The sequence below is a fragment of the Microcaecilia unicolor genome, chromosome 12 (assembly GCF_901765095.1).
Source record: "Microcaecilia unicolor chromosome 12, aMicUni1.1, whole genome shotgun sequence".
Taxonomy (NCBI): Eukaryota; Metazoa; Chordata; class Amphibia; order Gymnophiona; family Siphonopidae; genus Microcaecilia; species Microcaecilia unicolor.
Genome location: NC_044042.1, coordinates 77,717,917 through 77,732,539, shown reverse-complemented (window position 1 = coordinate 77,732,539; position 14,623 = coordinate 77,717,917). Strand labels below are relative to the sequence as shown.

The 14,623-nt window shown below is 47.5% G+C and overlaps 1 protein-coding gene across 2 annotated transcripts in view; it reads left to right on the top strand.

Annotated features, from left to right (window-relative positions):
- Positions 1-14,623, top strand: part of ITGB3 (integrin subunit beta 3) — an 83,835-nt gene that overhangs the window by 17,948 nt on the left and 51,264 nt on the right. For both annotated transcript variants that reach the window (XM_030220962.1, XM_030220963.1), the window contains exon 2: positions 3,941-4,026. In XM_030220962.1, coding sequence (XP_030076822.1) covers positions 3,941-4,026 — 86 coding nt within the window. The remainder of the gene's footprint in view (positions 1-3,940; positions 4,027-14,623) is intronic.

Sequence of the window (14,623 nt, the reverse complement as noted above, 5' to 3'; positions counted from 1 at the left end):
CAATCACGGAGGCCAAAGTAATACTGGGTATAAAACAAGGACAATTGCTTAAAGCACCTGGTTCTGATGGGCTCCATATAGAATTTTATAAGATTCTAGGGGAACACATTGCTCCGACATTAAATATTTCAACAACATAGTTGACAAGGAACAACCCCCGGAAGGCCTATCTTTAGCACATATAGTGGTGCTGCCCAAACCTGGTAGGGACCCACAATGTGTGGAGTCATACCGTCCAATTTCCCTATTGAATGTGGAAGTTAAATTGCTAGCAAAAATCCTGGCCAATCGCATGAAACAGGTCCTGTCGAAACTAATACATGAAGCCCAAACTGGATTTGTGGAAGGCAGGGCAATAGCTAAGAACCTACGGAAAATCATAGGGGCTCTAGCAAGGAGGAAGCATACAGATACACCATCCCTCCTAATAAGTTTTGACGCCGAAAAGGCGTTCGACAAAGTGCACTGGGCATTCCTGTTCGCCGCATTAAATAAATATGGGTTTGATGGCCGCTTTATGTCAGGGATTCAGGCCCTCTATCATAGACCTAAAGTGAAGATATGGGTCAACGGGCTGGAATCGGAGGAGTTTCAGATATATAGAGGAACCCGACAAGGATGCCCGTTATCCCCATTGCTATTTGTCTTATTGCTTGACCCGTTGATCAGAGACATCGAGACTAGTCCGACGATACAGGGTATGCGTATAGGCCAGGCCGAATTCAAAATAGCAGCCTTTGCAGATGATCTCCTAGTAATGCTAACAAAACCTAAGTCATCGTTCCCGGCTCTGATGGAGATCTTGAAAGAATATGGAGACAATGCAGGCCTAAACCTGAATTTGACCAAGTCAGAAGCACTGGCCTCCTCAGAGGAAGTGAAGGCCCTATGGGGTCAGGGTTTCCCTTTAAGCTGGGCAGAAGGATCTTTTAAATACTTGGGGATTCAATTGATCATGGAGTTAGAAAAACTGCATGACTTAAACGTGCATACCCTGTTAGAAGGGACAAGACGTCGACTGGATAGCTGGGAGGGCCTCCCGTTATCATTAACTGGCAGGATAAATTTAATACGCATGGTGATATTCCCAAAGTGGTTGTATCTCCTGCAGACGCTCCCCCTTCGACTGACACGTAAAGAATTAATGAACATCAACAGGGCCTTTAGCAGGTTCTGTTGGGCGAGAAAGAAACCCTAAATAAAGGCCACAGTGATGAAAGGTAGATGGAATAGAGGGGGATTGGAAATGCCAGATCTCGCCTTATACAACCAAGCTTGTCTCCTCAGACATATAGGAGACTGGGTAGGCCACTCAAATGTCTTTACACCATTGAAAATGGAACAGGAATATTTTGCTCCATATGATGTTATCACATTATTGCACTTAGAACAGGGACAAATCCCGGCCCAGTTCAAACGTTGCCATCTGCTGCAATCCATGCGTAAGGCATGGAAGGAGCTGGTTAGGACCTTGGGGAGAATACCAGGAACATCAGAACTCTTAACATTTAGAGGGAATCCGAGTTTTGAGCCCGGACAAACTAACTCAGCCTTCCTTCGATGGGAGGCACAGGGAATCACAAAAGTGGAACATCTGTTAGGAAGGGAAGAGATATCATGAAATTTGAGGACCTGCAAAATAAGATAGGGAATACATGGGGTGACTATTTTGCGTTTGTACAAGCTAAACACTATATTTCTAGCCTTAACCAGCCAGCACTCCGATCGAAAATTGGAGGTCAGATACAAGCCTTCTTCCTGGCGCTGGAAGCAATAGGAATGACAGTATCTTCTATAAGCCAAGCACTGGAGAAAAACGCCCCTATAAAAAACTTGGATTATATTAAACATAAATGGGAACATGAATCGGGAGGGTCATTAGAGAGGTGGGATGTAGGGGCCACGCTGAGGCGCATTCCGATACTCACCATAGACGAAAGGCTTAGGGAGAGTGGATATAGAGTGGTAATGAGGGCATATATGTCGGGAAAGCAATGGGGACATATGAACACCATGAGGAATGTGAAATGTGTCAAATGTGACCACGAAGCCCCCACATTATTTCATGCCTTTTGGGATTGCCTTGGAGTCCGTACTTTTTGGAGACTAATTCAATGTTTTCTGACTGCCACGACACAGACACCGGTAAGGGGGGCATGGGAACACTACGTGCTAGACACGCAACCAGTATTTAATGCATTGGCGAAAGGTCCTAGGCTTTGGTGCCGTAAGGTCTGCCTGATAGCACGTAAGACTATATTGCAAAAATGGGTATCTCCCGATCCACCCGCCTATTGGCACTGGCGAAACCAAATACATGAGATGGCCATACGGGAAGCTAGAGAGGCAAAAGGTAACCCAAAACGGAAAAAAAATTTCATGCAAATATGGGGACTTTATCTACAAGGGCTTAGCCCAAGGGGCAGAAGTCTATTGCTCAACATGTTGTGACATAGTTACCGTTATTTAAATAGAGAGTAAATCTTCTGTCGAACAAAGGTTGGCAAGAGGGAGGGAGGAGGGATTGGTGAGATCTTGTACCATTATAGAAAGGGGACTAATTAATACACATGTTGCCAAATGTATTGTATCATTGAGATTTAAGATCTGGTGGACATGTAGGCAATGCTTAACAGCATTGATGGATCTGCCGTGAGGGGGCCACAAGAACAAGGGCTCCTTCTCGGGATAGTGGATGCCTACCAGCAAAAAGTGGTCCTATGTAGAGACGGACCAAGGGATATGACCAAAATAAGAGTCAGGAGAACTGAGAATTATTGCAAGCATATCATGATGACTCTTTTCAAATAAAAATAAAAATTGCCTAGTCCAACTTGTATTTGGGACATGAGGAAGGGGAAGGGGAGGGGGAGATGGGGGGAGAAAATGGAACAAAATCTTGATGGTAAATGTTAATCACCTTGTATCGATGTATAGTACTTGTATTTTATAATTGATTTTGAAGTTAATTGATTGTAAGTACCAGATTGTTCCATCAATAAAAAAGTTGAAACATAAAAGGGCCCCTTATATTCTGCATGGCACTTCCTTATAAGTTACCTTCAGTTGCATCTCCATGGTCAAAAGATCCATCTTCCAGTAGGTGTGTGATGCAGGGGCATGGGTTCCATTCAGTATTTTAAAGACCAGTTCTAAGAACTACACGTTTCCTTCCCAGGAATTTTATTCAGGCCTGTTGAATGACCCAGTTCCAGGAGGGAGAGATAGGGCTGGACGCAGTAAATTTAGTCACTGGGAAAAATTGGGGCTAAACGCTATTCTACAAAGGACTCTCCGGGCTGAGCGTCCTTTAAAGAATAGCGCTTAGAGCGGATTCCTGAGCCCAAAGTTGGGTGCAAGGACTTACCCCAGCAGAAACCTGGCATAAAATCCTGCCATGCAAACTGAGCGTGTAACCCTGGTATTCTGTAGCACTGCGCTTACATATTTGGAACGCTTCTGACCTGGCCATGCTCCCTTTTAGGTTGCGTGAGAGATTTTCTGCGCCCAGTGTTATAGAACAGCGCCCAGGGAGGTTTAATTGACAGGAGATGGCGGGGAGCATGCTTGGCTCATTATCTGGCCTTAAGCCAGTAAGTGGAGCTTGCCACCGTATTGAGTCACCCAAAACAGTAGCAATAATTGGTTGCCAGCACCAAATTGATTAATATACACGCATCTGGGCTCTGCACCCAAATTCAGGCATCTATCTTTGGGTGACCTATATAGAATCGGGGGGATACTGACCAGACCTAGCTTTCTGAAAATTCCCTCTGATGCACTCTTTTACCCTCAAATTGTACAAGAAAGGTCTACAAATATCACATTGCCCAAGGATGTACAGAAGGCTCTCTCCTGGAAATGGGTCATTTGACAGCACTTGAGATTTGGGCTGCCAGCCCAAGCCAGCCTTTAACCCTGATTGTATTGCCTTTTGCAGGTTCCAGTATCTGTGCTACCCGGGGGGTGAATTCCTGTAAGCAGTGCCTGTCTGTGAGTCCCGTGTGTGCCTGGTGTGCCCAGGAGGTAAGGAGAGAGGTTCAGTCTACACATCTGCTGCCCTGCACCTAGCCTCTCAAGCAAACATCCATGAGCAGCATGTCCTCCTTTCCTTTCCCTCCCATCCATAAGCAGCATGTCCCCTCCAGGGCCTACCTTGCAGCCATGATGGTCTAAAGGCCTCTTCAGGGCAAGAAAGAACCCCACTTTTTCCTGCCTGCTGCTGCTGACCTCCCCGCTGCCATTTCTTGAAAATGGCTTCTGAGACTTCAAGTGAAGTCTTGTGAGGCCGCTGCTTGAAGTCTCAGCAGCCATTTTCAAGAAATGGCAGCGGGGAGGTCAGCAGCAGCGGGCAAGAAAGAGTGAAAGCCAGCCCATTGGTCAACCAGCCAGCCCAGGAAACCGGACAAACAGGCTGGCTGGAAAAAAATGTCCGGACCCCCAACAGTCCCCTGAAAAGGAGGACATGTCTGGTGAAATCTGGACATCTGGTAACCCTATCAAAAGTCTACCTTCCAACCCTTCCCTACCACCTTTATTTCAGGGCTTTTGCGATACCTCCTACAGTTTCAGTTACACAACAACTCCACACAGGGAATTCTATGCCCCTTTTCCATTTGGGATATCAGTCTTCCAAAATATTAAACCCTTTTATCTTCTGGACCTCAGGGGAACCTTTCCCCCTTTCCAGGCTTCTCTGGAGTGGAGGAGTAGTCTAGTGGTTAGTGCAGTGGACTTTGATCCTGGGGAACTGGGTTTGATTCCCACTGCAGCTCCTTGTGACTCTGGACAAGTCACTTCACCTTCTATTGCCCCAGGTACAAATAAGTACCTGCATATATGATGCAAACCACTTTGATTGAGAAGCCTCCTACTCGATCCCCTCTTTCATTCCTTCCTCATCCTTCCTACCCTCCTCTTAATTTCATTCCATTTTCCAGCCCTGCCTTTAACTCTTTTTAACTTTGTAGTTTTCCACATCCCTTGCTTCATATGTCTCATACTGTCCTCCTCCCTCGTTTTCAACTTCCCTTTCCAGTGTTGTCATATTAACTGAACCTCATCCAGATATTGTGATCCAGAATTTGTTTTCCAATGTTCTGCAAAGCTGAAAGCCCCCCCCCCCCCCCCCACCACATCCCCTAACTTTATGGAAACAGGTGTTTGGTAAACCCATGCTGAACAAACATCTAGAAGACGATACACAACAGGATTGGATTTACGTATAAGCTACACCAGGGATTCTCAAACCAGTCCTCAGGACACACCGTGCCATGCCAATCAGGTTTTCAGGATATCAACAATAAATATACATGAAATCTACATACAGTAGAGGTAGTGCATGCAATTTATCTCACAAGAACACAAGAGTAGCCACACTTGGTCAGACCAATGGACCATCCAGTCCAGCATCAGTGGCATACCAAGGGTGGGGCGGTGGGGGCGGTCTGCCCCGATGCATGCTGCAGGAGGGGTGCAGGGAGCAGCCGCGTAGTTGTTGGCTCCACCGGTTCCCTGCTCCCTCTGCTGTTACTACCTGTTCCGGGGCAGAGGGAGCAGGGAAAATGCGGAGCCGACAGCCGCGTGGCTGCTCCTAGCATCCCAGCAGGTAAGAAGAATGCACCCGGGGGGGGGGGGGGGTTTGGAGGTGATGTGCTGGGGGGACGCTGCACCCGGGGAGGTCATGCTGCACCCAGGGGAGGGGGGTGCACAGTGGCAAACCACCCCGGGTGGCAGCCGACCAAAGAACACCACTTCCCAGCATCCTGTTTTCCAAACAGTGGCCAAGCCAGGTCACAAGTATATTCATTGTGGGTATCCCAAAAACCTGACCGGTTAGGTGTATTCTGCGGACTGGGTTAAGCTAGACAAGCATCAACTTAGGATCTCACATTACAAGGAGCCTCACGATTAACTAAAAAACAAATGCATTTGTAAATAATAGGTCTGCATATTTAACGCATTAATAATGTGATTAATGTGTTAACCGCAGATTCTATATAGCGCGTCTGCCATTCTGCACTGAAATCTAAGCATATTCCATAACAATGCGCATAACTTAATTGGCTTAACAAACATTAATAACAACAACTAACAAGCAAGAATAAGTACTAATTAGCAATAATTAGAATTTACGCGCACAGCTTATTAAGCGTATTCTGCAATGAACTGCGCCTAAATTCTAATGCGTGCAGTTAAAAAGGGATGTAGCCGTGTCCATTTAGTTAGCGTTCCTAAATTTACGCGTGTAGTTACAGAATATGGCCCAGTGCGCGCAAATCTATGTGCTGAGATTTATGCCTCGTTTTCGTTGGTGTAAATGGAGACGCATATCTTTAGACACTGGGATATCAGTTGAGCGTATTCTATATACTGCACCTAAATCCAGGTGCCGCTTAGAACACGCTTAGCCAGAAGTGTTTAGCGCACAGGTTTTGTAGGCTCCTTATATAGAATCTGGCCCTAAATGTTTAACTCGCGTTAAAATTTTTAACGCAAGTTAAGATCATCTCTCTCTTCTTACCTCTCCCAGCACTCCAGCAGCCCCCTCTCCTCTGTTGGCTGCCTCTCCCTGCCCTTCACGGCCCTCAACCTTGACCACTGCAGGGAAAGCACACTGTGTCTCGCCCGGCCCCAAGCCTCCCTCTGTAACAGGAAGTTCTATCAGAGGAGGCAGAACTTCCTGTTACAGAGAGAGGCTTTGGGCCGGGTGAGACGCAGCATACTTTCCCTTCAGTGATCAAGGCCGAGGGCCATGAGGAGCTGGGAGAAGGATTGCGCAGAGGAGAGGGGGCTGCCAGAGTGCGGGGAGAGGTAAAAAGAGGTACCTGGAGAAAAAAGGAAGAGAGAGAAACATGCGGACCGTTGGGGGAAGGGAGGGGGAGGCAACGGCGGGATAGAGAGAGAGAGAGAGAGATGTGAGAAGGCAGCAGGAGAAAGAGGAAAAGAGAGAGAGAGATGTGGGGACCGGGGGGGAGGGGGGGGGGTGTTAGTGGGACAGATGCTGGAAATGGGGATGGAAGAATCAAAGAAGGGTGCCCATAGAAGGGAAGGGAGGAAAGAGAGAAGGGAAAAATGGTGATCATGGATGCAGGGAAGGGAGGAGATGGTGCCCATGGTGAAGGAAAGGGAGATGGGAGGGGAGGAGAGATGTAAACTACTATGTGTACGTTCTAAATTTATTTCAACTCTTTTTCATTTGGATCATGCGATTAATCGTGTGCTTAAAAATTTTAATTGATGTACAGCCCTAGTAAATAATGAAAATTACAATATAAAATAATCATAATTATTTTTTATTATTGACAGTTACTGGTTGATAATATATAGAGAGATTTATAGATATATATGTTTATCATCTATTAAAACTAAAATTGACTTCCTACTTAATTGAGGGGGCCTCTTAAATGTTACAGCTTAGGGTCCACAATACGCTTAAATCTGGCCCTGACACAGAGTTAGGGTGAAGACAGGGTGCCTCCAGATGGGGTTGGAAGATGGAAGGAAAAGGTGGATGATAAGTTACAGGAACTAGCCAGGGAAAAGAGTTGGAGTTAGGAATGAGCATCATAGGGTGCAGCACACTGTGGGAACAGCATGATCACAGTTCAGCAGCCCTCCTTTGTCTCTCACTTTCTCTCCTGCTGTGAATTCATCCCAGCTTGCCTTCAGAGCTTCCTAAAAAGGACAATTTTCCCCTGAAAGAGGAAGCTGTGCTCAATGATAGACAGATGTGATAATTAAATTGAGAGAGTGAAGGGGAGGAGGGCTTCCACAAACAGTGGTGGTATCCATGGTAGACAGCTGGCGGCAGCCCAGAACCCCCGCCTGAAATGCACTGCAAACCCTGTTCCTAAACATATGGCCCAGATGTTTCTCCCTGAAGTGAAGAGGTCTCCCTTGGGATCCCCAGCCCTGCCTCCTACCTACACATTTAAAGCCACATTCCCTTTTCCTGCTCTCCTCCCATTGTTCTGTTCAGAGGCAAGAATCCTACACATCTATCTGCCTAAGTACTTTTCTACTCTTTTGGAAAGAGTGTTTTTCTCTTCTTTTTCAAAGTTAAGAATTATCTCAAATTTCTACGGATGGTTGGGGGGTGGGGTGGGATTCACGTGCTTTCAGACTATCCGGGACTGGCTGAGTTACTCCTGGTTTTACTCCAATGCATGCTGGAACTTGTATTTCCTGCATTTCATACATGTCTGTGCATCACATGGATATCTAGGCCAGGATCAATCTGACCTGCAGAAATGGAACTGGCACAAAACATCACCCCCCTCCCCCCCCCTCCCAATATTCAAAAGCTTTTAACCAGCCAGGATCGGCACTTAGAGCCAGATGCACTAAAAAAAAAAACGTTAGAGCCCTTCCCTTACCGATTCCCTTAGCGAATCAGTATGGGAAGGGCATGCATCAAGGAATAGGAATGCAAATGAGCTGCTCGTTGTAGCTCACTTGCATTCTCTATTCCCGACGGTAAACAGTCGGCAGGTAGAGCCCCCGGGAACACGATCTGACTAACCCTGCCCCGCTACATGCCTCCTCTGGATGCTGCAACATAATAATAATAACAGCAACAACAACAACAACAGTGCATCTGCTCCAGTTTCCGGGTCCCCCCATTCAGCAAAAGAGGCCGCCGGGCCACGTCCTTGATTGTTGTTATTTAGGCTTGCAATCCTGACTGCTGGAGGGGGAGGGTAAGGGGGAAAAGACAGGGCCGCCCCAATCTCCCGTTCGGGGGCAAAGAGCAGTCCACATTCCGCATGTCCCTCTCGTGATTGGGGGGGGGGGGTCGGGACACCTGAATTGCCAGTAGGCCGCCTGCAGGAGCTGCTTAGCTTGATCCGCCGCACACCCCGCCGCCAGCACAAACTGGTTGATCGTGCTGCAGTTCCTCCACATTCACCGACATGGCGAAAAGACAGGGGAACGTAACTGACCAGAGAGGCTGCAAGCAACAAACAAGAGGAGCCAAGCGGCGGCCGCCGAACCGATCAACACCGGAGGCGGAGTGGGAGGAGGGGAGGGGGAGCGGGCGGGGGACGGGGGACAGAGAAGGGGGAACCCAAGACACCAGCATGAATAGGAGAAGGAAATGATCCAAATGCACGACGGCTCCGCTTGAAAAAAGACGTCCATTCAATAATAAAAACTTCCTTTTTGGCCGTCTTTCACTCAGCTGAGAGACCCGGAAGCCTCTGAGCCAATCACAACGCGTTTAGCTCAGCTAAACGCTCTGTGATTGGCTCAGAGACTTCCGGGTCTCTCAGCTGAGTGAAGCACGGCCAAAAAAGACATTTTTTATTATTGCGGAGGTGAATGACGGTGAAAACGGATGGCTTTTTTCGATGGGCGGCCTCAACTGCACTGTTGCTTTTATTATTGCGGTGGAGGGCAGAATGACGGCGAAAACTGACGGCTTTTATCGATGGCCGGCCTCAACTGCACTTTTGTTTTTATTATTGCGGCGGGGGGGGCGGAATGACTTTTATAGCGGTTTTTCATCAGTTTTCAATCCCGCGCAGCCCCAACAAGAGGTACAGACCTCTCGTTACAGTTTCCAGCATTAAAGCAATTGGAAAAGCTTAGTGCATCTCATTACAATAGGGTTTCTACACAATTTGCTCATCTGCGTTCCGTTTTTGTTAGCTGCTACCATCGTTGTAAAATGGCTTTTAGTGCATGCCAGGGTTTACTACTTACTCATTAATGGCTCATTATTGGCTCGTTAGGTTTAGAGCATCTGGCTTACAACCGGTTAAATGCCTCATAATCAGCTATCGTGATATTCATCCCCACTTTAGCAGTTATATTTGGCCGCGTAAAAACATGGGATATCTGAATATCGACTTAGCCTCGGTGCATTAAAAAACCCCAAAGGGAATGGGATTGATATACTGCTTTTCTATGGTTACAATCAAAGTGGTTTATATAGTATATACAGGTACTTATTTTGTACCTGGGTCACTGGAGGGTTAAGTGCAGGGCCGGTCCAACCCAGTAAGCGAGGTAAGCATGGCAGGAGGGCGCCACCACGCCATGTTTACCCTACCCGCTTACCTCAGCTCCTGGACCCCGACAGCAGCCCTGCCTTTGGTTTCCTGCTCCGGTACCCGCGCCGCCCAGGGACATTTAAATCTTGTATTTAAATTTACCTCTGACGTCGCAGCAGCTGCGCAGCGTCAGTGAAAGCGCTGCTGCCCGACGTCTCTAGCTTTCCCTTCGCTCGTTCTTTCCCTCTCAGTGTCCCGCCCTCACAAGGAAATGACGTCAGAAGAAGGTGGGACTCTGAGGGAACGAGCAAAGGGAAGGCTGGGAGACGTCGGCAGCAGCGCTTTCACTGATGCTGCGCAGCTGCTGCGACATCGGAGGTAAATTTAAACACAAGATTTAAACCAGAGAAGAGGGCGGGCAGGTAGACATGGGAGCGGGAGGGCAGGGGAGAGAGGAGCATTAATCGATGGACATGGATGGGAGGGCAGGGCCCAGGGAGAGAGGAGAAATTGCTGGACATGGAGGGGAGGGCAGGGGAGAGAGAGGAGAATTGCTGGATATGGATGGATGGAGGGGGCAGCCGGGGAGGGGAGAATTGCTGGATATGGATGAGTGGATGGAGGGCAGGGGAGTTGCTGGACATGGGTGGATGGAGGGGAGGGCAGGGAGAGAATTGTTGGACACGGTTGGAGGGAAGAGAAGATAGGTGTAATATTTTCAATGATGCCATGGCTAGTAAAAGGGGTGTGACTACTGTAGGGGCAGAGCCATAGTGATCCCGCCCCTGGATGGGTAGGGGTGCCGACTAATAGGCTGCAGGAGGGTGCCAGAAACCCTAGGACCTGCCTTGGTTAAGTGACTTGCCCAGAGTCACAAGGAGCTGCAGTGGGAATTGAACCCAGTTCCCTGGCCACTGCGTAACCATTAGGCTACTCCTCCACTCCACTCCTGAGCTACTACTGAAAGGTGTGAGCAAAATCCAAATAAATAAATAATAGTATTAGCCAGTTGTTGAAATCACCGTTGTAATTGATAGCAGCATTCAACTAATTCTTCTACATGGGAGTGAAATCTAGATATTTGTGATGTTGGCCCATGGATTTCTATACAGGATTAGACAGAATTTTAGTGGTTCTGTAACACACATTCCTTAGTTGCTTGTGGTCATTTGTTTTATGTAGTGCTTGGTTAGTTTGCTGTCTGGTATATATATATATATATATATATATATATATAATATTTTTTTTTATGTAAGGATAGGCAGGGTCTAAAATTTAAAATAAATAAAGAGTCTTCAATACTGGAACTAGGCCCATTCTCCTTGTAACTCACCATACAAAGCATACTTGGGGCTGCCAAGAGGGCCTGATCTTCAAGAGGGAGATTTTAAGCTACTCTCCCAGCTCTGCCCTATTTCAGTCATGCCCCCAGATTTACCCACCTCACCTCCTGCCTTTACCCCCTAACAGACCTCAGCCATGGCTCCAAAAAGCTGCTTTCCCTTATGTCAACAGAAGGCCCCTTAAAAAAAAATTGTCATCTCCTGCTGCCACAGGACCAGCTGTGAGATTTTGCAGTTCTTATTGTGAGACTGGTTCCACTGCAGCAGGAGATGAGTAACACACCTCCTGCTGCCCATGGAAGGGGAGGCGCCCCAGCAGGAGTGTAGGAGATGATCCATGAAAGGGCTGAATACAGGAGACTTGGCAGGTCTGCCCACATTCAAATTGTGGTGTCACCTCAGGAACAACTATGTTCTCCATCCACTGCCAAACACTTTGCAAAATAATATAAAACCCTATAAAATACACTCAGAACCTTTAAAATTAATTTTCCATAACAGCACTATCTCCCAGGATTCAAACAGCAACAGCTCTACAACTCTGTGAATTGGGCGCCTTACAGCACCCATTACACTTCCTATTGGTAAACCACAGCAAACAAGACTGTAGAAACCTCAGTCACACACATAGAATATGGGAGACCCTCAGCTCATACAGAAAAAGGGGCATAAGTACATAAGTAATGCCATACTGGGAAAAGACCAAGGGTCCATCGAGCCCAGCATCCTGTCCACGACAGCGGCCAATCCAGGCCAAGGGCACCTGGCAAGCTTCCCAAACGTACAAACATTCTATACATGTTATTCCTGGAATTGTGGATTTTTCCCAAGTCCATTTAGTAGTGGTTTATGGACTTGTCCTTTAGGAAACCGTCTAACCCCCACAAATTAGAAACAAACATGCAGACAAAAAATGAAATAGAAACCCCCCTCCCCTCCCCCCCAACTGAACCATCCTTTAAAAACTGAATGCATTTTTATGCCTGGACATTTTATATCTGTAATCAAGTTGCTGCCAGTCTCCTTTTTCCAGTTTCCTTGTTCCTGTCCTCTAAGTTCTTTTCCAGGGATTTCTTTCCATTCCTTTTGTCTTTGTTACATCTGTCTGATAGTGATCTTCCCTTCACACCTTTCCATTTCTCTCTTCCGTCTCTCCACCCAATTAGATTTTATCCCTCATTCTCCCCTTCCGTTCTTTCCAATCCTCTGTCTTCCACTCTCACCCCCATCCCTAACCATCCAACTGTTCGGTATCTCTCAACTTTCTCAGCTTCTTATTCCCATTGACCATTCCTTAGTCCCTGATTTCCACTCTATATATACTCATTTCCCAAACTCTTATCTATTTTCTTCTTTCACCAGCCTAGCTCCTTGCCTGTCATTCATTTCTTCTGGGCATCCACCCTATTCCTTCTTTCTCTTACCGCTATCAAGCTTCTATTCCCCTTCTTTCAACTCCTCCCCAGTCCCATCTCCACAGTCTCTTATCCCTTACAAAGTCTTCTGTCTCTTTACACTCCCTCTCAACCTCTTACTAGCCCCTCCAGATTCTTCATACCATCTCACCACCCCTGCCTCCACTATTCTCCTCTTCCCCTCAGTCCATCCCTAAGGGTTGATTGACCTTCACACTCACTACTACTACTATTAAACATTTCTATAGTGCTACTAGACTTACGCAGCGCTGTACAAATTAACATGAAAAGACAGTCCCTGCTCAACAGAGCTTACAATCTAAATTGGACAGACGAACAGACAGCTAGGGGTGGGGAAATTGCAGTGGTGGGGGTGATAAGTGAGGGTGTTGAGTAAGAGAGTCATTTTTCTCACTTTTCTCCTTCCCTTCTCTCTTCCTCCACTCTTTTCCCCTTTGTATCTGCTTCCTTTCTCAACTCCTTTTGCATGCACTCCCTCCCCTCTCTACACTATTTTCCCCTTAACAACTGCTCCCTTTCTCCTTTTATTATTATTTGTTACATTTGTATCCCACATTTTCCCACCTTTTGCAGGCTCAATATGGCTTACATATAACCGTTAACGGCGTTAGCCGGTTACAGTTTGAACGAATGCATAGTATGAATGAATACAAAGTGATATTGTGGTATAATGAGGAATATGTATGTTAGGAAACAATTGGGGGGAACTTAGAGAGGGAAAGGGGGAAGAAGAGTCAGGTAATGTCCATTAAGGTCTTTGGTTACATTGTGTCGTATCTGATTGTTATGTTTTTTCTGCTTTTTGCCCTGAGCCTCAGGCAGTCCCTTTTGCCGTAAATTTTAGATGCTATTTCCTCCTCCTCACCCCTTCCTCCACTCTCTTTCTCTTTGCACCCTCTCCCCCAGACACTCTTTCCCCATTTTTGCTTGTTCCCTTTTTTTCTAGACACTTTCTGCTCCTTTGCACCTGTTCTGTTTCCCTCCACGCTTTTTCCCTTCACACTTGCACCCTTCTTCCTTCCAGAAGCTATTCCCCGTTCTCACCCCTCCCTATGGAGACTTTTCTCCCTTCTCACCCTCTTCCCCCCACCCCCCCCCCATCCCAGAGTCCCTTCTCCTCTTTACATACTTTCTTCCTTAAGATATCCTCCCATCTCATCCCCTCCCTATAGAGTCTCTCCTCCCTCTCTTACCCATTTATCCAGATATTTCTTCTTTCTTCTGAAGGTATGCTCAGTGGCGTACCAAGGGGGGGGCGGTGGGGGCGGTCCGCCCCGGGTGCACGCCGCTGGGGGGGGGTGGCGTGGCGTGCGCCTGCTCCTCTGAGTTCGCTAAACTTCGTTTGTTCGCTGCAGCTCCCTCTGCCCCGGAACAGGTTACTTCCTGTTCCGGGGCAGAGGGAGCTGCAGTGAACGAACGAAGTTTAGTGAACTCGGAGGATCAGGCGCGCGCCGCGGCACCCCCCCCCCCCCCAGCGACGTGCACCCGGGGGGGAAGGCGTCATCTAGCGGGGGGGGGGGGACGCGCTGCACCCGGGGGGGCACATTGGTGCTCCGCCCCGGGTGCCATCCAGGCCAGGAACGCCACTGGGTATGCTCCCCTTCTTTCCAAACTCTACTCTCATCTTCTCACGTTCTCTCTTGAGGCTCTTCCCTCCTTTTCACTCCTCCCTCCTAATTATCTTTGCTCTTTATCATGCCCTTCCTCTCTCCAGATGTTATTTCCTCCTTCTCATCCTGGCCTATCCTTTCTAACCTGTTTCACCTTTCCCCACCCTTGCTGTCCTCAGTCACGCACACTGTGTGGGCCCCACGCTCACCTATAGAATTGATCCCTCTTCCTACCA